Below are 25,721 nucleotides of genomic sequence, written 5' to 3' on the forward strand. Positions count from 1 at the left end.
GTAGGGTGCCTTGACAGGTGATGGGGCCCCCATTAAAGTCCGGTGAGGATGGGACTCCTAGCATCCTTCTGCTGTTTCTGGTCCAGGTAGAGGTATGGTCACAGTCTTTTGTGGTCTCTACTAGAGTAGAGCTGAGCCGTCTCTGCCTGAAGCTTTTTAACTTGCTAGGCTCTTTCAGTGTTGGCACTTTGTCTAAAAATTGCAGACTTGTGTGTGTGTGTGTGTGTCTGAGACCCAAGAGACTTCAGGGAACTAGTCCACCACTGTCTTATCCCTCAGGTCCTGAGGTTCCTAGCTTGCCTGTGCTCCTCCCTCCATGTTTCAGAGTTGAGCTTTGTTTTGTACAGAACATCAGGATTTGAACTTAGCAGGAACTATAGGGAAAAGAACATCTCTTCATGTAGGACAGTACCACTCGGAGCTCATTATTAAGATTTGTTTTTATCTATGTGTATCTATGTGTGAGCATGCACACATGTATAGGGTACTCATAGAGGCCAGAAAAGGGTGTCAGGTCTGGGGCTGGAGTAACAGGCTTTTGTGAGCCGCTCAGTGTGGGCACTGGGAACTGAACTCAGGTCCTCTGGAAAGAGCAGTGTTCTTAACCACTGTGTCGTCTCTCCAGCCTCTGAAGTGCATTGTGCCAGGCATACTGGGACACGTCTGTGATCCAGTATTTGAAAGGATGAGACAAAGATTTCAAGTTTGAGGTTTAGGTTGGGGTATACAACTAGACTCTGTCTCAAACAACAAAACACCCCTCCCCCAACAAACAAAATAATAATTAAAACTTATCTTTAAATCACTTCTACAAGGTACACTGGATTCTGAATGTGTAACTCCTGTGCGAATCTTGTTTTTTTAGATTATTATTTAAAATATCTTAAATATGTATTACTATGCATGTATGTCTGTGTACCACATGCATACCTGGTGCCCACGGAAGGCAGAAGAGGGAGTTGGGTCCCCAGGAGCTGGAGTTGCAGATGGTTGTGAACAGCAGTGTGTGTGCTGGGAACTGAGCCAGGTCCTCTGAAAGAGTTACAAGTGTTTCTAACCACAGAGCTACCTCTCCACCCCCTTCTTAGATTGTTTGTGTGCTATTAATTTTTTTTGTGCATGTGTATGTAAGTGGGCATGTGTGTGGAAGTCAGAAGACAGCCTATGAGAGTGGCTTCACTCCTCCCACCATGTGGGCCCTGCTTAGATCATAGGCTCATCAGGCTTGGATGCAAATTCCAGCCCTGGGGAGGCAGAGACAGGTCCCTGGGGCTCTAGCCAGCAGGTCTTAGTCCACAGCTGAGCTCTCACAGCTCCAGGCCAGTGAGAGACCCTGCCTGTCCCACAGAAGGTGGACAACAATCCTGAGAATGACACCTGGGGTTGTCTGCCCGCCTCTACACACTTGTGCACAGGTACATGCACACACACCTGGGGTTGTCCTCCAGCCCACACACACATGCAGCTGTGTGCACACACATGTTGAAGGCCCTGCAATCCATGCCTCCTGTGCTCCGCCCTGGAGCCCCTTTCTCTTTCTGTGTCTTAGAAACAAGGTACAGACTGGCTTAAAGTCACAGTAATCTGCCGTCCCAGAGCTTGCAGGCTCACACTTTGTGAAACAACGCATCAGCAGCATTTTAGTTTTCTTTCTGTTGTTGTTATAAAAACACTTGGACCAGAAGCAACTTGGGGAAGTAGAAGGGTTGGTTTCACCTACAGGTCACAGTTCATCATTAAGTAAGGTCAGGGCAGAAACTCAAGCAGGAGTTCGAAGCAGAAAGCCCAGAGGAGCGCTGCTCCCTAGCTTGTGTACTGACCCATGCTTAGCTAGCTTTATTATACAGCTCAGGACACCAGTCCAGGGAATGGTGCCGCCCACAGTGGGCTGTGCTCTCCAAAACATCCCCACCCCCATGCTCACAGAGCTAGCCATCCTTCGACCGAGACCCCCTTCACAGGTGACTGTAGGCTCTGTCAAGCTGATCAGGAAACTAACTAGGATGAGCAGCCTGAGGCCTTCCAAGGCCTTTGAAGGAGAATCTGCTTTGTGTCTGCCTCCCAGCTTCTTGTGGGCCCTGGCATTTGGTTAATAGATGGACTGTTGAATTCTCTGTCTTTATGTGGTATTCTCAAGTGACGGTTTATAGAACTGTCCCTGTGCTAGACTGTTGGATTGGGGTCCAGTGCTGTGACACATCACTAGAGACCAGGTCTGGTGTCTGGTGAGTCCTGGTTTTCTGACTCATTTGGACAGTGTCCTGACATGCCAGAGAAGACAAGGCAGCTCTCTGAGGCCTCTCATTCTTTTTTCCCTTAGTGTACATGTGTGTATATGTGAATGTGTGTATGCATGTGTGTGTGTGTGTGTGTGTGTGTACATATGTGTGTGCCTGTGTGTGTAGAGTCCTGAGGCTAATATTGGATGTCTTCTTTGACACTCTCTCTACCTGACTTACTGAGGTAGGAGCTCCCAGTCAAACCCAACTGGCCTAAACTGACGAGTCATCTTGTTCTAGGGATCGCTCGTTTCTACCTTCCAAGTGTTGAAATTGCAGGTGGTCATCGTGCCTACCACTCACTTATGTGGGTCATAGGGACCGACACTCCAGTTTTCACTCTTACATGGCAGATGCTTCGCCCACTGAGCCATCTTCCCAGCCTCTGGGACCTCATTTACAAGGTTCTAATCTCCCTCATGAGGGTTTGCCCCCACAACCCAGTCACCTCCCTGAGGCCTTACCTCACAATACTGTCACATTGGTGGTTAGGTTTCAAAATGCACATTAGGAGGTGTTCTTTCCCCTGAGTCAGAGGTTAATAGTTGGCTCAGTTCGCCTGTACCTGTAATTCTAGTACTTAAAAGGCCAGACTTATAATTCAAGGCTAGTTGGGCCTATATAGTGAGCCACCATCTCAAAACAAAACCAAAAAAAATCAAAGCAACAGCAAATCCAGCAGTGTGTCAGGGTTCCTTTTTGGTGGTAAGAATTGGAAGAACTGGTCGTATCTCCTTGGTGGTCAAAGGGACTAGGCACTCTAAGGCTATACATATTTAGTCCTAAGGAACTTAAATTGATATGCATTATGTTACTTTCTTTGTCACTGTGATGGAGTACCTGACAGAAGCAACTTCAGGGAGGAAGGGTTTACTGTGGCTCACAGTTCGAGGGCACAGTCCATCATGGTGGGGAAGGCACGGCAGCAGGAATGTGAGCAGCTGGCCACATGGCACACACAGTCATGCAGCAGAGAGGTGGATGCTGGGGCTCAGCTCACTTTACTCAATCCAGGATCCAGTCCATGAGATGATGCTGCCCAATCCAGGCTGGATCTTCCTACTTCTGTTAACCCAGTCTAGGAACTCTGACAGAGTTTGTCTCCTAGGTAATTGTAGGCCCTGTCTAGTTGGCAGTCAATATTAGCCACCCCCAGAGTGGTGAGGTGACCCCCAAATTTTGCTCACAGAGATGAGATCCCAGCACAGTCAGGGATGACAAAATTACTGCTGTGACTCAGCAGCCTGCAGCTCGCTACTTTATGCAATAGGTTTTGGGGACATCCAGAGCTGGGTCATTTGCCTTAAATCCTGGCCACCCACTGATCACAGATGGCAGGAAGTATGTCTTGCTAGCAGTTGTCTCCACATGTAGCTCCTCCAGACTATAGAGCCCCCCTGTCACTGTCACTGTGGTGGGGTAGCAGCAGCATCTGTGTATGACCCTTCCTATGGAACGTGTAGGTAGGGGTCAGCTGTGCTGAATTGGCTAATGACTCTACACTCTGGGCATGCCAGTTTCCTTCCTTTCTGTTGCTTGAATTTTTAAGATTGTACTTAGAGAGAGAGAGAGAGAGAGAGAGAGAGAGAGAGAGAGAGAGAGAGAGAGAGAGAGAGAGAGAGAGAGAGAGCGCTCGTACACTTGAGGCTAAAAAGGGACATTAGTTCCCCTAAAGCTCTGGTTATAAGTAATTATGACCTGCCCAGCTAGGGGCTGGGAACTAAATTCTGATTCTCTGAAGGAGTAGTGAGCACTCTTAACCACTGAGACATCTCAACAAACACCCAGAGCATCGCCTGAAAGCCCATATGTTAGAACAGTGGTTCTCAACCTTTCTACTGCTGTGACCCTTTAGTATAGTTCCTCGTGCTGTGGTGCCCCCTATTCATTGCTTCATTGCTATGTCATAACTGGAATTTTGACAGTGTTATGAATGGTAATGTAATGTTAGTGTTTTCTGATGGTCTTAGGTGATCCCTATGAAAGGGTTATTCAACCCCCAAAGGGGTTTCGACCTGCATTTTGGAAGCATGGTCTTCCAGCTGGGAAGGTGGCAGAACCCTTTGAGAAATGGGACCTGTGAGAAGTCTTTGTATCACTGGTGTAAACCCTCATCTCTCTCTTGGTCTTTTCACCCTGACCTTGAAGTGAGTGGTTCTGTTCTGACATATTTTTGTGCCATCTTTACTCTCATAGGCCTGAAACAATGGGGCCACAGATGGCGAATTGACTGAGAACTTCTGGTCTGTGAGCCAAAGTAAACCTTTTGTTTTCGTTGTCTTAGTGTTCTGCTGCTGAAGAGACACCGTGGCCATGGAGATTCTTATAAAGGAAACCATTTAACTGGGGCTTGCTTATAGTTTTAGAGGTTTAGTCTATTGCCCTTATGGCAGGGAGCATGGTGGCATGAAGCCAGACATGGTAGCTGAGATCTGGATCCACAAGCAGCAGGAAGAGCCACTGAACTTGGCATGAGATTTGGAAACCCCAAAGCCCATCCCTAGTGACAGACTTCCATCACTGTGGGGAAGTCAGGATGGTAGGAACTTGAAGAAACTATGAACGTAGTCAAGAACAAAGAGCAGTGAAATAACATGTGCATGCTAGTGTTCCGTTCACTGTCTCCATGCTTAGGATTCCCTGCCTAGGGAATGGTGTCACCCACAGTGGAAAGGTCTACACACTCCAGTTAACATAATGAAGATAATCCATCACAGACAGGCCTACAGACCAACTCAATGCAGGCAGTCCTTCCTTGAGACTGTCTTCCAGGTGATTTTAGATTGTGAGGAGTTGATAATTAGAACTAGCCATACAGCTGTCTCACCAGCCCTATACACCCCGCTCTTCGAGACAGAGTCTCTTGTACCCTAGTGTGTTCTCAAACTCACTGTATACTGAATTTCTGATTATTCTGCTTCCACCTCCTGAATTCTGGGATTCAGTACAGGTGTCACTGCCATGCCTGGTTTGATCAAACCTTGTGCATGCTACGAAAGTACTCTACCAACCAATCCACGTCTGCTGCCTTATGACCTAAGACTTGATGTTGATGGAAGGTATGAGACTCTTGGGTCAGAGATGAAGGCCTCTGTTGTTCATGGCACAGCCAAGAGCACTTATAACTTATATTCATTCCTCTTGCCCCAAATTCCCATGGATCAGGACTGTGGCTCAGAGTTTGATACACATCCATGTGTTTGTGACAAACCTGCAGAAACCCAATTTTAGGTAATCTGAACCTTTACCATAGGACCACAAGCTACTTTCCCCCTGAGGGAGAGCCTGTCTTCATTTTAGCCAGCCCTACCTCCTATGCTGGTGGGAGATCCCATTCTGTCTTGAGGAGCTGCCAGAGGCCATATATCCTAGAAAGACTGATTGGAACAACCGCAGCCACCTCTGTGCTCAGAATGCACGCAAAAACTGTAAGAGGCCCAACACCGAAGGATGAAGCTTCTCCCTCATGGGACGTGTAGGGGCTAGAATGGTGGCTCAGTGGGTATAGTGCTTACTTTACAAGCAGGAGGAGCTGAGTTCAGATCCCCGGGATTCACACAAGAAGCTGGATACACTCTGGGCGTGGTGCCACATGCCTTTAATCTCAGCACGCCAGTGGCAGAAATAAAGGCAGGTAACTCTCTGAATCTACGGCAGCCTGATATTTACAGTGAGTCCCGGGCTGCTAGTGATATACTGAGGCCAAAGTAGACAGACACAGTGGCCCCTGTCTGTAACCCTGGCACCGCCAAAGACAAGTGAAGCCCTGGCGTTCACTTGCCCACCCAGCCAAGTCAGTGAGAGACCCTGTCTCATACAATACAATGGAGCGTGACTGAGGAAGGCACCCTGATAGTCCTTGTAGACACACAGGCAGTCAGACAAGTGCAACCCCCCTCCCCCATATGAAGCAGCATTTCTCTTGAACCTGGAACACTTGCTGCCTTGGATCATTTCTTAAGTGTCATGTGCCTTCAGCAAGATGAGAGACCAAGGCGGAGGCAGGTCTGTGGAGCTGCAGGTGCTGACGGCAGCAGCTCAGAGACACAGTCATTGGGATCTTGTGCCTATTTACTTATTCGGCATTAACAATGACCCATTCTCAGCGGCTAAGGTAACCATGTGGTAAGCTTTAGCAACACGGGGAGCTTGTGTGGGAGTCATTAGATTAGCGCATGTTTATGTTGAACCTACCTACCATGTTACTTAAATGCCAACAGGTGGAAGGTTTTTTTTTTTTTTTAACTTATCTTAGAATGATCTGAGCTTTAAAAATTAAAAGCATTCTTTTAATTTAGATTTGTTTTATTTTTATGTGTATGTCTATGTGTGGGTTTGTGCATGTGAGTGCCAATGCACGTGGAATCCAGGAGAGGGCACTGGATCCCTTGAAGCTGGAGTTGTAAGCTGTCCAGTGTGAGTACTGGGTTCTGAACTCAGTTCTCTGCAAGAGCAACACACTCTTAACTGGTCAACCGTCTGTGCTGCTTTGAGTCGGAATGCTTGGTCACCAAAGACTGGCACTCTTCGAGACAGATTAGAAGATATGGCCTTGTGTGGCTTTGTTGGAGGAAGTGTGTCACTGAAGGTGGGCTTTGAGGTTCCCTCTCCCCTTTCTTCCCTTAGTTACTTCTCCAGTGTCATACCTACCTGCCACCATGTTCTCTGTTGCCATGGTTCCCGCCACAGTAACAATGGTCTAAACTTCTGAAACTGTAAGCAAGTCCCCGTTAAACATTTTCCTCTTGTAAGAGTTGCTGTGGTCATGGTGTCTCTTCACAGCAGTAGATCACTGACTAAGACACCATCTCTCCAACTACAGTCATTCTTAAATTAACGTTGGAAGTGTGGCTCTTAAAAGTTTTGTCAGTGAATGGTTTGTAGTATGTAAGCAACTAAAGAAGAAGGGCAGGAAGTTTGAAGATGTCCATTTGATTGTCACATGGTCCTAGTTTTATATTATTAATCATTATCGAGGGTGACAGGGAGGGTATGACTGATTGGCTTGTGTCATATGGAACAGGAAGTGGAGAAGAGGGAATATATAAAATGGCCAGAGCAAACCTCAAAGGACAAGTTCCCAGTGATCCATTTTTTCCCAGCTAGGCCCCACCTACCGCCATTTACTGCCTCCTGAGGTGCCATTGTCTTCCGAGTTCATCTTACCCTTTCTTTAGGTCAGAGTCCTTGTGATGCAATAGTCCTGTGATGCACATTCCTGGTGGACATACTCTGCTGTGTGCTGCTGTTCTCCTGGGTGTTTCTGAATCAAACTAACAACCGGAATTAACCACCTGGCCACTGAGACAACTCAGCAAGCCTGCCTCAGGAGCTTCACCCCTGAGACCCATCCCACAGGTTGTCTTCTGACCTCTGACCTGTGTCATGTGGCATGCCCTCCCCATACATGCACACATGGGCAAGTTAGTAATGAATAAATAAAGCAAGAGGCCATCAAAGTGTTGCATAGACAAAGCAAGTTTATCATTAAAGGAAACAGGACCAGGGAGGTGGCTTAGCTGGTAAAAGTATTCACCGCCAAGTCTGGTGACATTAGTTCCATCCCTGCCTCACAGTACAAGAGAGAACAGACTCTTGCGGGCTGTTCTCAGCAAACTTTTACACTTGTAGCACTGATCTCTGAGTACGGAGGAGTCTAAGCATTTTAGGTCATATGGATGTGGGTTTTTTTTTTTCTTTTTGGTTTGCTTGTGGTTAAGCCATACTGTGTGGAAAGCTGCACTTTCTCTATACAGTTAAGACCTTTAAAGCAAACGCCATCTATAAAGTTCTGAGTTTTGAAAAACCCGAACTGATGGAATAAAATGACTCTAAAATGGTTCCGGCTTTAAAAATAAATCCATGCAGGTGCCTGTTCAATTTCTAGCCATACACAAAATCAGACATCCAGACAAATGGAATGGAATAGAATAGAGGACCCAGAAATAGACCCACGTAGCCACAGCCACTTAACTTTGACACAAACACGCACTGGGTAAAGCCAGCCTCTTCAGCACACGTGCTGGGAAGCTGCGACTGAAGGCCAGACCATGGAACCAAGCACAGCTCCTGCCCGCGCAGACTTCAGTCTAAGACCTGAAGCACAAAGACTGTCGGGAGGAAAACACGTAGAGACGCAAACCTGGGAGCTGGTCGGTGAAGAGCAGAGGACCTGGTTCTGTTCCCAGAACCCATGCCTGAAGCTTGTAAGAGCTTGTAACCAGTTCCAGGGCATCCAGTGCCTCTGGCCTCCTCCAGCACTGCACTTAAAACAAATACATGGGTGTGTATCTGAGGACTCCAGGAACAGGAGCACGGCAGAGGAAATGGCTAAGTCTACCAAATTAGAAAAAAAAAATCTTCACCGACGTCAGACAGGGGACTGATAGTAGACTATACAATAACTAGGAAGATATCAGAAGAAACAGACCATCCAGTTAATAAATATCCTAAAGAATGGACAAGACAGTGTTCAGAAGAGTAGATGGGCATGGTCCACACAGTCAATCTCTTTAGTCATCAGGGAAATGTAGATCAAAGCTGAGTGGAGATTCTGCCTCCCAGGCGTCGTGAGTTCAGTCCCTGGGACTTGTGTGTAGAAAGAAGTCTTAGCTTCCATGTCACTGTAGTCAGAGTTGCTGTCAGCGGTGCTGGGGACGACATGGGGGAAGACAGCCGTGATTAGCATTTGGTGGGAATGTAAGCTGGTGCGTAGAAAACATGGAGGTTGCTCAGCTGAACCAGGAGTTATCAGCTATACTACCCTCGAATGTAAACATGGAAGAGGAGCTCAGTGCTTCTCAACCGTCCCTCGGTTTCTCACGCCGTGCTGACCCCCAGCCATACGATTATTTTCATTGCTACCTCATAACTGCCTTTTTGTTACTGTGAGGAATTGTATGGTACATGTTTGTGTTTTCTGATGGTCTTAAGTGACCTTCACAAGGGGTTGTTTGACTCCAAAACAGGGGTTGTGACCCACAGGTTGAGAACCATGGCTCTAAATCAAAATACCACAGAGACACTGCTCACCCATGTGTCCTGTTGCTGTTCACAGGAACAGACGCAGCCTAGGTGTCTGCCGACAGATGAACTGGCAATGAATACGCAATGGGATCTTACTTAACTGTGACGAAAACAAAATTATGACATTTGCAGGCAATGGACGGAACTAGAGGTCACTATGTTACAATATATCAGAATCACAAATTCAAGTTCTTCATGTTTTCTCTTACATACTGACTCTAAAGTGTGTATGTGTGAGTGTGTGGGTGTGTGGAGGGCATAGACATGGGAGGAAGAGATCTTAAGGGAGAGGAAAGAGGAAAAGCAGGAAGCTGAAAGGGGTGCTGGACAGGGACGGAGGGCACGGGAGGGGGAGACGCATGAAAGCAGTGCATGACAAGTATGAAGAGGCCACTAGGAAACCCGTTCCTTTGTATGCTGCCTTAAAAAGCAAGAGTAAAGTGAGAAGCTTACAGAAGACAGCTGTCGGACCATGCCTACAGCTCCGACACCTGCCTGTGGCACGGAGGGAGGTCTGTGCACAGTCCCGCCGTAGCTGTAATGTCTTCTGTCACTGCTGTTTTCATTTGAATGCTGTTTTTGTTTGAATGTTTTTCCTACACTTAAAACTTCTAATATTTCTTTTCCCTTGAGAAGGAAGGTGTAGAATAATGGGCTCCCTGGGGACATTCATACAGGTGTATAGGATGCTTTGATTCTTGTCACCCCCAGTTCCTCTCCGCACCCACCTGCTGGTCTCCCTTTTCTTCTCACCTTCCTGAATAGACTCCCTTCTGCTCTGCTGCTCATTCCTTTCCCACATAGATTCTGCGTGTCTTTCCAAGTCCGCCTCTATTTTAGTACAGTATTTCATGTCGCATCCATACTCCTACAGAAGGTAAACTGTTAGCTACTCTTTTGTGACTAAGTCACATACACACACACCACAGACATGTAAACCCCACCACCACACCAGACACACACCAGACACACACGCACACCATACACACACACACACACACACACACACACACATGGCTGATTGTGTAATTCACTGTTGTGAATGGTGCTTCAGTAAGCAGTGTATGGGAGTGTCTGGATTGTATGGTGACAATGGTGTCCTCAAATTGTTACCTAGCAGTGGGATAGCTTCGTCATATGACAGTTCTAAGGTGTTTAGGGGTTTGTTTGGGGAACTTTTCATTCTGATTCCCATAGCTGGACTGCAATGTCTTCACATCCTCACCAGCATGTGCATGTTTGTATGTATATGGTGTGTGTGTGTGTGTGTGTGTGTGTGTGTTACCAGCCACTTTGACAGAGATGGAGATGTTCTCTCAATGGAGTTTGATTTGGTTTCTCTGATGTCTGAAGATGTTGAACATGGCTTCACGTGGTAAATACTTACTGGTCACTTGTACCTCTTATTTTGAGGAGTGTGTCTAGTTCCTTTGCCTGTTCATTTATTCATTTGTTCTTCTGATGTTTAGTACTTTGAGTCTTTATGTATTCTGGACACTGATCTTCTGTCACAAGTAGCCAGAGTTTCCTTCTATTTTGTATTTTAGATCCTGTCATCTTAGAGGCTGGAAATGTGCTCGAATCAGACACTAGAAGGTGATGCTAGGCCAGGTGGTATGTACCTAGAAATCAGGGAGCATCACTGGGGTCCAGACTCACAACCAGCCCCAGCAGCATAGTAACATGCTGTCTCGAAGGGAAAGCAGAAGTTAGGAGGGGTCAGCGTGCTGTGGTTGGTCAGGTTTCAGCCCCAGGCCGCTTGCAGATTCAGAGAGCCACGTCTGAGTCATGCCTAAAGTGCTTCCTCTCCTCGGCTCCACTTTTGGCTTTTACGGAGCAACAGGAAGTGTAGGCCATGCGGTGCTCCCTGGTGCAGCTCAGGTCTGACAGGGTGACACTTGTCTTCTCATTCCAGAGCCTGAGCTAAACAGGCATCCAGTTTATAATCTGTGTAGTGTGTGCGCGTGCTTTGCATGTGTGGAGGTCAAAGGGCAACCTGAATGTCACTCCTCAGGTACTTCTCCCCGCCCCCCCCCCCTTTTTGACAAAGTCTCTTAATAACCTTGAATGTTGCCAAGTATGTTAGGCTGGCTCTCCCTTGAGCTTCTAGAGATCGGCCTGTCTTGCCTATCGCCTTACCACTAGGATTATAGACATGTACTGATTTCGAACCTTCCTCCCTCCCTCCCTCCCTCCCTCCCTTCCTCCCTCCCTCCCTTACTTCCTCCCTTCCTCCCTTCTTCCCTCCCTCCCTCCCTCCCTCCCTTCCTCCCTCCCTCCCTCCCTCCCTCCCTCCCTTCTTCCCTCCCTCCCTCCCTCCCTCCCTTCCTCTCTTCCTTCCTCCCTCTCTCCCTCCCTTCCTCTCTTTAAAATGACATTCATTAGTGTATTTTGTATATGTGCTGTAGCACACTGTGTGGATTGGTTCTCTTGGAGCCCAAGAATCAAACTCAGGTCAGTAGGTTTGGCATAGCCCTTGAGTCATCTCCTCACCCACTTTTTTTTAAATTTAAAAAGTGTGTGTGTGTGTGTGTGTGTGTGTGTGTGTATATGTATAAGTGTGTTTGTCTGTGTATGTATGTGTGTGTGAGAGTGTGCTTGTGTGTATGTATGTGTATGTATATATATATGTGTGTGTGGTATGTGTGTATGTATATGTGTGTGTTTGTGTCTATGTATGTGTATGTATGTATATGTGTGTGCATATGTGTGTATGTATATGTGTGTATGTATGTGTATGTATGTATATGTGTGTGTTCGTGTGTGTATGTTTATGTGTGTATGTCTGCGTATGTCTGTGTGTCTGTATATAAGTGTGTGTATGTATGTGTATGTCTGCGTATATCTGTGTGTCTGTATATAAGTGTGTGTATGTATGTGTATGTGTGTGTCTGTGTGTGTGTCTGTGTGTGTGTGTGTGTGTGTGTATGTGTGTATGTTGGGAGGGCACGATGGAGGTCAGAACACAACTTGCAGGAATTGGCTTTTCCTTCTACTGGGTGGGATCATAGAATAAAACTGACATTGTCCTGCTCAGTGGAAAGGGCTTTTAAAGAACTAAATCATTGATTCTTTGTGAGTTTCACATCGTCCTCCCCAGCTCCACTCATCTCCATCCCTTCGTATCTGCCCTCTGCCCGTGCAACCTCCCAAGGAATGAGATAAGTTGAAACAAAATCTTGTGGAAGCTGTGCATGTCAGTGTGTGCCACATCTTTACTTGCAAAGGATCATTGCAGCGAGTCACTGGCCTGTTAGAAGGCCTCTGGCTTCTCCTGCACTGTCTTCCCTGGATCCTCACTGGGACTAGTCTTGGGCATCCTGTTGCTGCCCTGTGTCCTGGAGACCCAACAGACTGGGCCCTTCATGCTCCAGCAGTTCTGAGATGACGTGGAGTAGATGTTCGGGTGAGCCAACTAAAGCCCAGGATCTGGGCCTGGGAGGTACTCGGTCAGCCCACTAGCTCCGGCCCTCACTGCCAGGATAAGCTCTCCAGTGCCGCCTAACTCCACACTGCTGCGAGCAAGAGACAGGGTCAGCTCCACTGTGCTGGGCAGGTGATGGGCAAAGCCAGGTTAGCAGAGCACTTCAGGTGGCAGTCTAGACCAGGGACATCTGCATGGCCTTTGGACATCAACACAGATTCTGGCCGCCATAGGACCATGGACTCAGACACGGCCCTAGCAGCAGCATGGGTCTGGATGTCCCCATGGCCTCCGGTGGCAGTGCCAGCCAGTCAGATCAGCCGTCTCCCTGCAGCAGCATGCCCTTCAGATATCCCCGTGGTCTCCTGGGGCAGCCCACAATGGGCATTCACTTGGCCTTTGGTGGTAACCTGGAGCGCAGACAGTGACACAGACCTCGGCTGCAGCAAGACCACTGACCCACATATGGGCCTTCGGGGCAGCCTGGGCCAGGACCACACCATGGCCTGCTCACATCTGCCTGTTCCTCACTGATGCTGAGTCTCCAGTCCCCCCTTTCTCACAGTGACTGAACCCCTCGGCTTAGCTTTCTCTTCATCTCTCCACTGCGCCCCCCCTTCATACATTCACCCATTGTAGTGGCGCCTGCTCCAGGTGCTTGGGTGTCTTCCTTCTGGTTTCCGTGGGCCAGCAGCATAAGTGTAAGTGCTGAACTGTCTCACCAGCCCCTGTGCTGTCTTATGTAGATTCTCGTGGTCCAAACTCAGATTCATGAGGCAAGTGTTTTACCAATGGAACCATCTTCCAGGCCCCATCTTTTACTTTTTTAATTTTTAAAAAGTTAGTATTATTGGGTGTGAGAGGCATAAAAGTGTCACAGTGAACATGTGACAGAGATAAACTTTGTGGAATCGATTTTTATCTGTACTTAGGTTCCAGGACTGATCTTGGGTCATCAGACTTTGGGCAGGTGCCATTAACCAGCACAACCATCTCTCTGCCCCCATCTTTTGCTAAATATAATACCCCCAGGTGTAGCTCTGCATCATTGCGTTCCTAAGTGTGAGAAGGCCATGTGTACCTTACAGAGCTAGCCGGTGTGGTAGACAGCTTTTTCTATACACAGTGTCATCATCCCTGAACTCGATTTTACAAACGTACATGACAGAACATGACAGTCTATTACGTCTTGATCAATTGACAGAATTGCCAGGACCAGAGTCTTCTTGGAACCTGACCCCGTGTTTGTCTTAGCAATAGTTCATAATGGAAACGCACTGTTGGCAGCCAGAGTCAGCTGCAGTTACATGTTTCTCTTAAGATGATATGGATCAGTGTAAGGCCCACAACCCAGTGTCATGTGAACACGTGTTTTCCATGTCTGTGGCACATCAGACTATGCCTCTTGTCTCGCCTCAAGAGCCAGCCCCGCTGGGTTCCTAGCTGTTTGGCTGGGAACGCTGCCAAGAGGAGAGGCGCCAGCTTGGGAAGTTGCACAGTCCTGGAGTGTTGCGACAGCCTGTAGCCACTGCCCTTGGTTCCCGAGTTTCTATCAATCTGGGAACTGGAGTCTGTAAGCCTGTCAGCTCTAGCCTAGGCCAATGTGGCCCTCCCTCGGTTCCCAGGGAGGGCCTTTGAGGGGTTGTTGAGTACCTGGGCTGCAGTAATGTGGTTACCAGGAAACCAGGTACTCCAGCAGGCACCAGCCAGATCAGGTTTTGTAGATGCCCAAATTTACAGACCTTCCTAAGCCCAGGGCACTCTCAGCTTTCAAAGCCCTACCCAGTGGCCTCTACATTAGGGTGTGCACAGTCTCAGTTCAGATGAACTCCCTGTAATACAGAGATACTGAGTTGCTGGTTTTTGGTTGGGAAACAGTAAGGTTGTCTTTATATCTCTTTCTTCCTTCTCTTCCCTCCTTCCTCTCTTCCCTCTTCTCTTACTTTCTTATGTTGCCCTGGTGTTCCCTCCCTCTCTCTCTCCCCCATTCTACCTTTTCTTCTCCCTCCCTCCCTCCTTCCCTCCCTCCCTCCCTCCCTTCCTCCCTGTGTGTGTGTGTGTCCTTCCTTCTGTTACTTCCCCTTCCTTCTTTACTCCTTCCATCTTTCCCTCTCTGATGTCTTTTGGGATGCTGGGGATCCAGGCAAGCAGTGTACCAGTGTCGGCTTGCACACCTCCCCTGTGTGGCCCTGTGGTATCATCGCACAACTGTTCTGTCGGTGTGCCCTGGGGAATGCAGGTCATCCTCAGCCCCGCCTGTCCAGCAGCACACATTCCTGATGTCCCTCACATAGCTCACATCAGGAGAGACAGTACCAGGGCTCAGCTGGAGGGAGGAGGCACTGACATCAGAGCTGTCCTGCAGTGGGAGTCTCTGACCTGCTTCCTGAGTGGTCCCATTGTTGCAGGGTAAAGAGACGGACAGTGGGAGGGTGTGGCACAGACTTGGTGACCGTGTGGGAAGCGAGAGCTGTCATGGCTGTAAGGATGCATCTGAAGCCCACTGTAGTGGTAAGGACTCCCAGGACTGGTACCTGTCAGGAGGCTTTCAGTGCCATGCAGACAGGGCCAGACACCTACTAGTCATCCTGATCCCCGTGCTCCGACTGCTGAATGCGATGGATTTATTTGCTTTGCTTCAGCGTGCAGCTATAATATAAGCACGTGATGCAGGGGATTGAGCCCCTCCCCTTCACACTGAGCATGTGCTCTGCCACTGAGTTCTCTCCAGATGAGGTGCCTACCTTTCGAAGGTCCCACGGCCCTTTCGTACGCTGTTCCGGGGCCAACTGTCTCCAGCCTCAAGGGACATGAGGACCCACGTCGGAACCAAACTAGCCCAGTGACTGCCCCTCTAGTGCACTTTTTTTTTTGTGTTTATATCTGCAAGTGTGCGCTCATGTGTATGGGTGCAGTTGCCTACCTGATTGCCGTGGTGTGCATGTGGAGGTCAGAGGACAACCTCTAGGAGCAGTCTCCCTAGACCTTTATTTCCTGCGTGCTGCTGAGGAGACAGGCGACTCTTCCGAGGGACTCCCTTAGCGTCAGACCTCAGCTGGTGTCACTGCACCTGGCCGCATACCCCGGCAGAGCAGGTCCACTGGACGATCTGGACGTGATGCGGTCACCGTGATTGGCGGGTGCAGTTAGATGCTGTCAGCTGATGGCTGCATTGGTGTCTCTGTTCCTGGTCACATCACAGTCTCTCATTTCATGGCTTAGTATTTCCCTCCATTCATAATTCCATCAGGCTTGTCTTGGCGACAACTTTTAGAAATAAGAGTATTTCTCACTCACACCCAGTGGAACCCTGGGGATGGTACCTGGTCTGAGCGTAGTCAGTCTTCATGGCCAGGCACCTGCTGCTGGCACGGTCCGTGGTTCAGTCTTCAGCTCACATTTCACTAGTTTTACATGCACTGTGTGTGTGTGTGTGTGTGTGTGTGTGTGTGTGTGTGTCTGCACATGTCTTTGTGCACATGCATTTATTTTATGCAGTTGTATCACATATGTAGATACATATAAATAATATTGCAGTCAAGATTCAGATCGTGTGCCGGAGAGACAGCGCAACGGGAGTTGTGGAGGACCCATCAACGATATAAATAATGTCACACGTTTTTATTGTTTTCTGGCTTAGGCCTTTAGCTAGGGCAGTCCCTCAGCCATTCTGAACTTAACTGACTAACTGTCCCACCACGTGGTAAGTCCTGTCCTCTGCTCCACCCTGGTCAGTCCGTTCACCTCTGTCGTCTGAATCTCCTGCCTCTCATGTCTTTTCCCAGGCTCTAATTATAGACAATCAGCTCCAATCCTAGATTGCCTTAGGCAGGTGAGGAAGGCGGATATTTACAAAGGAGCAGGCTGGCTAAAGGGCCACAGAAATGGCAATGCCAGAATCCTGCTGCCACCTCTCCGGTACAGAAGTAACAACTGAGTATGCAGAGACATACTCAGTGTACCCCAACACACCCTCAGTGCACCCAGTGCACCCCAACACATCCTCACTCAGTGTACCCCAACACACTCTCACTCAGTGCACCCCAACACACCCTCACTCAGTGCACCCCAACACACCCTCACTCAGTGCACCCCAACACACCCTCACTCAGTGTACCCCAACACACCCTCACTCAGTGCACCCCAACACACCCTCACTCTGTACCCCAACACACCCTCACTCAGTGTACCCCAACACACCCTCACTCAGTGCACCCCAACACATCCTCAGTGCACTCCAACACACCCTCACTCAGTGCACCCCAACACACCCTCACTCAGTGCACCCCAACACACCCTCACTCAGTGTACCCCAACACACCCTCACTCAGTGCACCCCAACACACCCTCACTCAGTGTACCCCACCACACCCTCACTCAGTGCACCCCAACACACCCTCACTCAGTGTACCCCAACACACCCTCACTCAGTGCACCCCAACACACCCTCACTCTGTACCCCAACACACCCTCACTCAGTGTACCCCAACACACCCTCACTCAGTGCACCCCAACACACCCTCACTCAGTGCACCCCAACACACCCTCACTCAGTGTACCCCAACACAACCTCACTCAGTGCACTCCAACACACCCTCACTCAGTGCACCCCAACACACCCTCACTCAGTGTACCCCAACACACCCTCACTCAGTGTACCCCAACACACCCTCACTGGGTATACCCCAACATAAAGGTGCTTGCTGCAGACCCACGGAAGAAAGAAATAACTGACCAACCAGTTGTCCTCCGACTTCCACGTGGGTACTGTGGCACAGTGTGCCCAAATGTACAGACACAATCATCAAACAAGCAAACACATGTAATATGATAGAATAACATGGGCTGGAGAGATGGCTCAGTTGGTAGAACATTTGCCTTGTAAACATGAGGACCCGAGTCTGGATCCCTGGTACCCGTGTTAAAAAGCTGGGAGTGGTGCTGTATCCAGAGACAAGTGAGTCCCAGAAGCTCACTGCCAGCTAATGTGGCCTATTTTGTAAGATTCCAGGCCAGTGAGAATCAGTGTCCCAAACAAAAAGTAGAAGAAACCTGCCTTTGTCAGTGTCCCAATCCTATGAACAGACTGTGACCATGGCAACTCTATAAAAGAAAGCATTTAATGGGGGCTGGCTTGCATTTCCGAGGGTTAAGTCTATTATTAGCACGGTGGGAGCCATGGCAGCGTGCAGGCATAGTGCCAGTCCTTAGTGACCACACGTTCAGATCTGTGAGCCCGTGGGGAGCACCTGAGAAACAGCATGTAAGAGTGTCCTCTGACCTCTACCCATGCATACAGCATACATGCACCCGTGCACTCACATATACACGAACTAAACAGAATGTTCAGGGATGGGTGCTGAGCAGCTCAGTGGAAGATCTGGCCCTAGGATAGACCAGGTTCTGAGTCTGTGCCCATCATGCAAAAGAGATTTCTTTATCATAAGGTCCCCTATGCCCCCTCTGCCAGCGATCCCTTCTTTGCTTAGCTTGGTGGCCACTATGTGGGGCAGGGTAACCATGGGGCTAGAGTAAACTCATGGAGAAATCTTGTGGTAGGAGGGAGTGGGACCACCCCCTCCCCCGCCCCAGACCTGTGTCCTCCACCTTTGTGCACACCAGAGGTCATGAAGTCACAGCCAGATCTCCCTTTATAAGGTCATATCCAGCAGCGCCTGGAGTCCCTCCTCATGCAAATGAGGCAGCCACAGCACCCTGACCTCAGCCAATGACATAACCTCCACACCCCTCCTCACCTCCCAAAGGTTCAAATAGCCTTCGCCCCCCCCCCCCCCACCAAGTAAATGAGCTATCCCACTTAAGCCTCCTTAGCTACATGTGGCAGGGCTTGCTTGCTATCTTAGCACTTCGGAGGCTGAGACGAGCCTTGTCTACATAGAGTGCACAGTGCCTAAAACTCAAACACCCATGGATGTTAGAGCTGGCTGGAGAGATGGCTCAGTGGTTGCGACTGCTTGCTGCTCTTTCAGAGTACAGGAGTTTAGGTTCTCACACCAAGTCACTTAAAACCACCTGTAACTCTAGCTCCAGTGGATCCAGTGCCCCCTACTGGACCCTTCAGGCACTGCATGCACACAAACACTTGAAAAAGTTTTACTGGGCTGGAGAGTACTGGCAGCTCTTCCAGGGGGCCTGGCTGGGTTCAGTTCCCAGCACTTACATGGCAGCCCACTACTGTCTATAACTCCACTACCAGGCAACTCTGACCCTCATCTGGCCTCTACAGGCACTGGGCAGGCAAGTGGTACACAGATGCATGTAAGCAACCCTAAAAAATTAAAGTACTACTGTGAATTATGGATTAGAAATATTTAATATGATTTTTTTTGTTAGGGTTAACTCTTGGAAGAAATAGTGCTGTATGAACAGCTGGGTGAATTAAGATTTCATGTGTGTGTGTGTGGGGGGGTGTGTGTTTTGTGGCACACATGGGTGTGTACATGTGTATGGATGCTTGCACACGTGGAAGTGGATGTGTCAACGTCAGGCATCTTCTCAGTCTCTTCCTCATTCTTTTAAGACAGTCTCTCACTGACCCGGCATCTGACCAGTTACCCGGGCTGGCCCACCAGCGGTCCCTGTGTCGGCCTGCCTCACGCCCCCACCACTGGGATTTCCTTCACTGCCGCACGAAGCTCTTGATAACTCAGGTCTCCTGGCTGGCAGGGTGGGTTCAGTTCTGACTGACCCTCAACCCCAGATCTAAAGTGAGTATAGAGCTCTCTTCTTACATCCACACGTTTATGTTCTTACCAGCAACAGTATATGAACATATTAGCTCCTCCACATTTTTTTGATTGAATGGTACAGCCACCCCCTTTCCCTGTTTCTATTACAGATCTCTAGTTAGAATTGAAGATAAATTAATTAGAATTAAAAATAATGTACATTATTGACCTAAGACATGGACAAAGCTGGGTATGGAAGCACGCACCCATAATTACACAGAGGCAGGACCTTAGGACTATTCTCAGCCGTGTAGTTCATTAGTCTATCCTGGGCTACCTGAGTTTGAACAGTCCTCTGCTAATGACTGTTAATACATTTGTATTAGGATACTGGTTTTTACTTACTTTTCTATTGTTACACACTTCTTCTTAGTGTTCCTGCTTCCTATTTGCTTGGAGCCTTTCCTACGATCATAAAAGTGTATGCCTACTTTGTGGCACTACTGTCTGACTGTATTTTAAAAGTTTCTTATTTTGTGTACAGATTGTGGGGTAAGGAACCAACATTGCTTTTGTACTGCTGCTGGTCAGCTTGCTAAATGCAAATTTATTAAGTAAAATTTCTTTCCCCTGGTCCATTTCTTCATTACTAGGAAAGAGCTTCATAAATCAGTTGCAAATTCTTGGCACAAAGGAAAAAGGAGTCACTGAGAATGCTAGGGGAGGGTGTGGCTCAGCTGGTGGCATGCTTGCCTGGCGTGTCAAAACCCTGGGTTCCATCCCCAGTTCTGCATAAACCAGGTGTGGTGGTGCACATCTGTAAATCCACACTCAGGAGGTAGAGGCAGGAGGATCAGTAGTTCAGGGATATCCTCAGCTGCACAGTAAGGTCCAAACCAGTCATGGGCTACTATGAGACACCGTCCCCATCAAAACCAGGAAACAAACAAAAGACCAGAAGATGTAGGCTAGCACCGCAAACAAACTCTCCTCTCTGCAGGCTCTAGTACAGGCTCCGTCATCATAGGCCAGGGGAAAGAAGTGGGGAGGGGGTGTGTAGCGATCGCCTATCTCGCCGGCAAGGAAGACGCGCCACAACAGGATCCTTCTACAGGCGTTTATTGCGGGCTTGATTGCAGTAGCGAAAGACCCCGAGCCCAGAAACCAGCCCTCCTTATATATGCTTAGGAGGACTGTGTCGCCACCTGATTGGTGCATTCTGTGCGCCCTAATTAGCATACTCAGAGTCACCATGATTCAGCAAAAACAGGCAGGCGTGCATGCGCACTTAGGTTGTTTATCTCAAAACTGGCCACCCTCCCTTTGGGCTGGGCGCCATCTTGTAATGGCGAATACAGTGGCTTCCCACAGGGGTGGGGGTGGGGGTGGTTGGGGACAGACTAACCGATTCCTTTTCTGTGGGCTAGAAGGGCACCAGGTCATGAAAACCAGTGGTGGCAATCTGTTGGTCGAGGTGCCTAAGAAATCCTAGACATCTCTCGATGTCACCCTGATGTCTTGGCTTCGAGGGGCCGAGAACAAGACCAGCCAGCCTCCTCCGTCTTATGCACAGAGGTCCTGTGCAAACCTGAGCAGAAGCAGTTGAACTCAAAGGTCAGGGTTCAAAAGGGACAGATGCAGAACAAGGGCAGATGCCTGGCTTTACTCACCACGAACACCTACATGGGTCTAAGTCAGGACTTCTGACAAAGGGTCATCAGATCCCAGAAAAGGAATGTTGATGGCCATCACCATGGTGATGGTCTGACTGGTCTGGCTGTCAGAGCATCCCAGGAATCCTTCCCCATCTCCACCTCCTGAGCACTGCGTTACAGGTGCACCACCATGCCTGGCTTTACATGGGTACTGGGGATTTGAACTCATGTCCTCACCTTGCATGGCTGGTGCTTTCACGGCAGTTTTAATACTGCTTTTCTAACATACTCTCTTCCTCAAGAGATGCTCCTTATTAAGTCTATGTTGAAAGTTTTTATTTTAATGTTTGTTGAACTGTTGTTGAGTAGAGTTTAGGACTGTTTATCTGAGAATTCTAAAGGAGTTAATGAGGAATGCTGTAATAACCAATATTGAAGTTATCAAAGAATTTATTAACCTTAGCCATGAGACAAGGTTAGATGAACCCTTTATTTTATGGGGGAAATCTATTTCAGGTTTTATGGAAGCTGTTTCATTATAGCTAATATTCTCATTTAAATGATAAATTATTTGATGCACTCAATAGTAAACTCTTGGTTTTTCATGCTTAATGTGCTGTATCTTTCCCCAAGTTTAGTGGAGTAGTTGGACAGGCATTGAGTTATATTTCTAAGCCAAATTCACTTGACTTATTTTTGTATTATGGACTGTTTCAATTGAAAGGCATAAAAATAGCACACCCTGCATGTGCTTGGTATCTTGCCTCAGGACATAGAATGTTGCCAATGTTATTAAATCCCCTGCTGATGCCTACGAAATAACTTTTATTTGAATTTATTCATTTTAATGTATGTATTGTGTATATGTATGTATGTGTATGTGTATTATGTGTATGTGTGTATGTGTGTGTATGTGTGTGCGTGTGTGTGTATGTGTTTGCGTGTGTGTGTGTGTGTGTGTGTGTGCGTGAGCATGTGTATGCATGTGGAGGAGGCCTGAGGTTGACCCTGGGTGTCTTTCTCAGTCTCCCTTTCATTTATTGAGGCTGAGCCCCCCAATTCTGGGTAGTCTTGCCAGCCAGATTGCTCTAAGTTTCTGAGTCTGACTCCCAAGTGTTGGATATACACCCAGCTTCCGTGTGGTGCTGAGGATATGAATTCCAGTAGCAGCAATGTCTTTACCCACTTTCTTCATGTGTCTCACTACAGGTCTCTCTCCACATGGCTGCAGAAGAAGCTACCATCACCGTCCGCCTCATTCGTTCATTTGAGTATCGAAATTTCAAGCCTGTAGTATACCATGGTGTTAACTTGTGTCAAACTGTAAAGGAATTTATAATATTTCTAAAGCAAGGTATGAGAAACTAAAGCCTCTTTGTTTCATTTGTGTTTTAACAATAAAAACATCTGACTATGGTGTTAATAACCATCTTTGAAAAGAACAAAATTAGGCTGGACCTAGTGGTGTATACCTGTATTCCTGTGGTGTATACCTGTATTCCTGTGGTGTATACCTGTATTCCTGTGGTGTCTGTATTCCTGTGGTGGATACCTGTATTCCCATGGTGTATACCTTTATTCCTGTGGTGTATACCTGTATTCCTGTGGTGTCTGTATTCCTGTGGTGGATACCTGTATTCCCATGGTGTATACCTGTATTCCTGTGGTGTATACCTGTATTCCTGTGGTGTCTGTATTCCTGTGGTGGATACCTGTATTCCCAGTAGTGTATACCTGTATTCCTGTGGTGTATACCTGTATTCCTGTGGTGTCTGTATTCCTGTGGTGTATACCTGTATTCCAGTAATGTACACCTGTATTCCCAGCACTCAGGACATTGGAACCAGGATAATCATGACTTTAAGCTAGCTTGGGCTATGTAGCAAGTTTTAGGCCAGCCTAGGCTATATAGTAAATTTTATGCCAGTCTGGGCACATAGAAATATTTGTGCTTCAAAAACAAAACAAAACAGATTAAAACCAACTAAGAAAATCTCCAAAGCTCTTTCCCCAGCCAGAAGCACCTTGGAAGCTGGTGCTAGCAGAGGCTAGGCTGGCCCGTGTCCTGGGCTGGCCCTTGTCCTGAGTCCTGTCATCAGCTGCCCCAGTTTGTCAGTGAGAACTATGAGCACACACACCAGCAGTTTATTATCATTATATTTAGCCTCAAACAAACTCAGGTCTAGGGCAGGAGAGGTGACTGGCAAATGCCTGCCACACATGATGAGGAGGACGCATGTATGAACCCCAGAACCCATGTAACACAGGAATGGAGCTGTGTACCTGTAATCCTGCTGGGGCTCTGTCTGCCACATCAGACACAGCCTGGGTCCCCAAACCCTGGTTAGGGGTAGCAAGAGAAAAGGATAGCTATACAGACACACAGACAACGTAGCTGGGATCAGGTAAGATTCTCTAACTGTTACGTCATCTGTCTGGAACGTCAGTGTGTTTATTAGGCACAGCATAGGATGGGGTGGGGTTTGGCTTAGCCAGTGTAGGCAGGAGCTCTGTGGGTGAGCAGTCCCAGGCTAGCTGCGTGTGCTAGTCTTTGCATACACTGACCCACACCCACACTCCGATGCCCAAGCTTGGCCCTCTCTCTGGAGCCTGGCCCAAATGGGTAATGGCTTTGTCAGTTTACTGAGGGCCATTTGGTCTTAGAGTCGTTAGCAGCTCTCGTTACTCAGGAAGTAGTGCACTCCAGGCTTCCTCCGCTCCTTACCCTGGCAGAGCTGGTGAGCTCCAGGTTCAGTGAGAAAGATTGAGGAAGACAACCATCACTGGTCTCTGGTCTCCTCACACACCTGTGCATACATAAACACACAACAAAAGTCAAAGTTACCTGCGGTGAGTTTCTATCTTTGGAGACTGAATGGCAAGGGAGAGAAGTATGGCTGACTCTGTCGACTTTCCGGCACTAAGGAGGCTTGCTGGGTGTCACTGTGGCAGCAGGGAGCTGAAGGAATCAGGAGAGCTCTGATCTCTGTGGTCTCAGAGACGGACATTATATATAGTGTGTGTGTGTGAACTCAGTGACATGGCTAACTTTGTTAGCCAGCTCCCTCTAGGCGCCCCCTTCTCTTCTGCCTTCTGAGGTTGGAAATATAAGCAGCCTCTGTGCCCACCCACTGGGTTCTTTAGGTTCTTGGGGTCTAACTCTGGTAGTTACATTTATGTGGCAAGGGTTTTAATCATGAAGTCATATCTCTGAGTGTGTGTGTGTGTGTGTGTGTGTGTGTGTGCAGGCTGTGTGTGTCATGAAGGTAGCCAGGGTTACTTTTCAGGGACTTGGAAGCCACTTTTGTTTGAAGCCCTCACCTTTTTCTTGGGTCTGTGTAGGTGTCTATTGGGTGACTCAAACAAGGTGACAGATCTGGGTTTTCTATACTCATGTTGTCTTCCCTAATTTTGGTCAGATTGTGTGGACATGTCAATCACTTGTGTGTACTTGGGATGTAGTCACTAATGACTTGCACAAAACTCACCCAATCTTTTTTCTCTCTTCAAAGCCAAAAGATGTTGGGGCAGAAATGGCTAGGTATGTTCCAGGTTTCAAGCAGGTCTAACCTGTGGCCTGAGGGCCATGTATGACCCAGGACGGTGGAAAAATGAACCCAACACAAAATCATAAGGCTGCTTAAGGATCTGGGCTGGGCTTCCCAGTGGTTAGAGTGCCTGCTGCTCGGGTGAAGACCTGAGTTTGATTCTTTTCTCCCACACTGGAATGGAGTAACTACAGTTCCAGGAGATCAGAGGCTCTGTTTTGGCCTCTGTGGGCACTGCATGAGTGTTGTGCATACATAGACAAGAGGTGCACACACATACACAAATAATTTTTAAAATTCACTAAAATTGTGATTTTTCTCTAGTCTTTAAAAAAACTTGATTAGGCTGTTCTTGAGCATGAAGTCTATAGGTGACACATTTGTGGCCGTGAAGTCCATGATGCTGTGATTCCATGTGTACTGACCCCATTCCATGGGAAAGGGCATAGGAGTGTCTGGTCACCATGCGTTCCCAGCCCAGGGCAAAGCCCTTGGCAGCCTGAGGACTCCGTTTGATCCGAGGTGCCCCATGGTGGGAGGAAGGAGCCAATGCCCATGGGTTGTGCAAAAGTGTACTATGGCACATACATCGACACTGGTGTGCAAAATTGATGTCTTTCCCCAAGACATTGCCCTGCTATCTTCCTGGTTTTATGGACATCTTGAGTAAATAGTTTTTTTTTAAGATTTACTTATTTATTATGTATACAATGTTCTGTCTGCATGTATGCCAGCACACTAGAAGAGGGCATTGGATCCCATCACAGATGGTTGTGAGCCACCATGTGGTTGCTGGGAATTGAACTCAGGACCTCTGGAAGAGCAGTCAGTGCTCTTAACCGCTGAGCCATCAATCTCCCCAGCCCAGAGTAAATAGTTTTTAAAAGGTTTATTTATTTTACTTTATGTATCTGTCTTTTTACCACATGCATGTAGTGCTTGTGCGGGCCAGCAGAGGGCACCAGATTCTTTGGGACTGGGGTGGACAGTTGTGAGCTGTCATTCAGGTCCTGGGAGCTGGAATGTGTCCCTCTGCAAGAGCATCCTGTGTTCTTAACTGCCTAGCTGCCTCTCCAGCTGTGAGTAACTGGTCCTTAACT

General features: G+C 48.0%; 1 protein-coding gene across 4 annotated transcripts in view; it reads left to right on the plus strand.

Moving 5' to 3' along the window:
- Positions 1-25,721, plus strand: part of LOC308422158 (UPF0538 protein C2orf76 homolog) — a 67,569-nt gene that overhangs the window by 6,097 nt on the left and 35,751 nt on the right. For 2 of the 4 annotated variants that reach the window (XM_080918623.1, XM_080918626.1), the window contains exons 2-3: positions 19,275-19,457; positions 22,283-22,427. In XM_080918623.1, the coding sequence (XP_080774749.1) occupies positions 22,295-22,427 (133 nt within the window). In that variant the 5' untranslated portion in view covers positions 19,275-19,457; positions 22,283-22,294. Of the gene's footprint in view, positions 1-19,270; positions 19,458-22,282; positions 22,428-25,721 lie in introns of all 4 variants that reach the window. The other 2 variants (XM_080918624.1, XM_080918625.1) reach the window with 2 other exon arrangements.

Source organism: Micromys minutus (assembly GCF_963924665.1).
Source record: "Micromys minutus genome assembly, chromosome: 6".
NCBI classification, from domain to species: domain Eukaryota; kingdom Metazoa; phylum Chordata; class Mammalia; order Rodentia; family Muridae; genus Micromys; species Micromys minutus.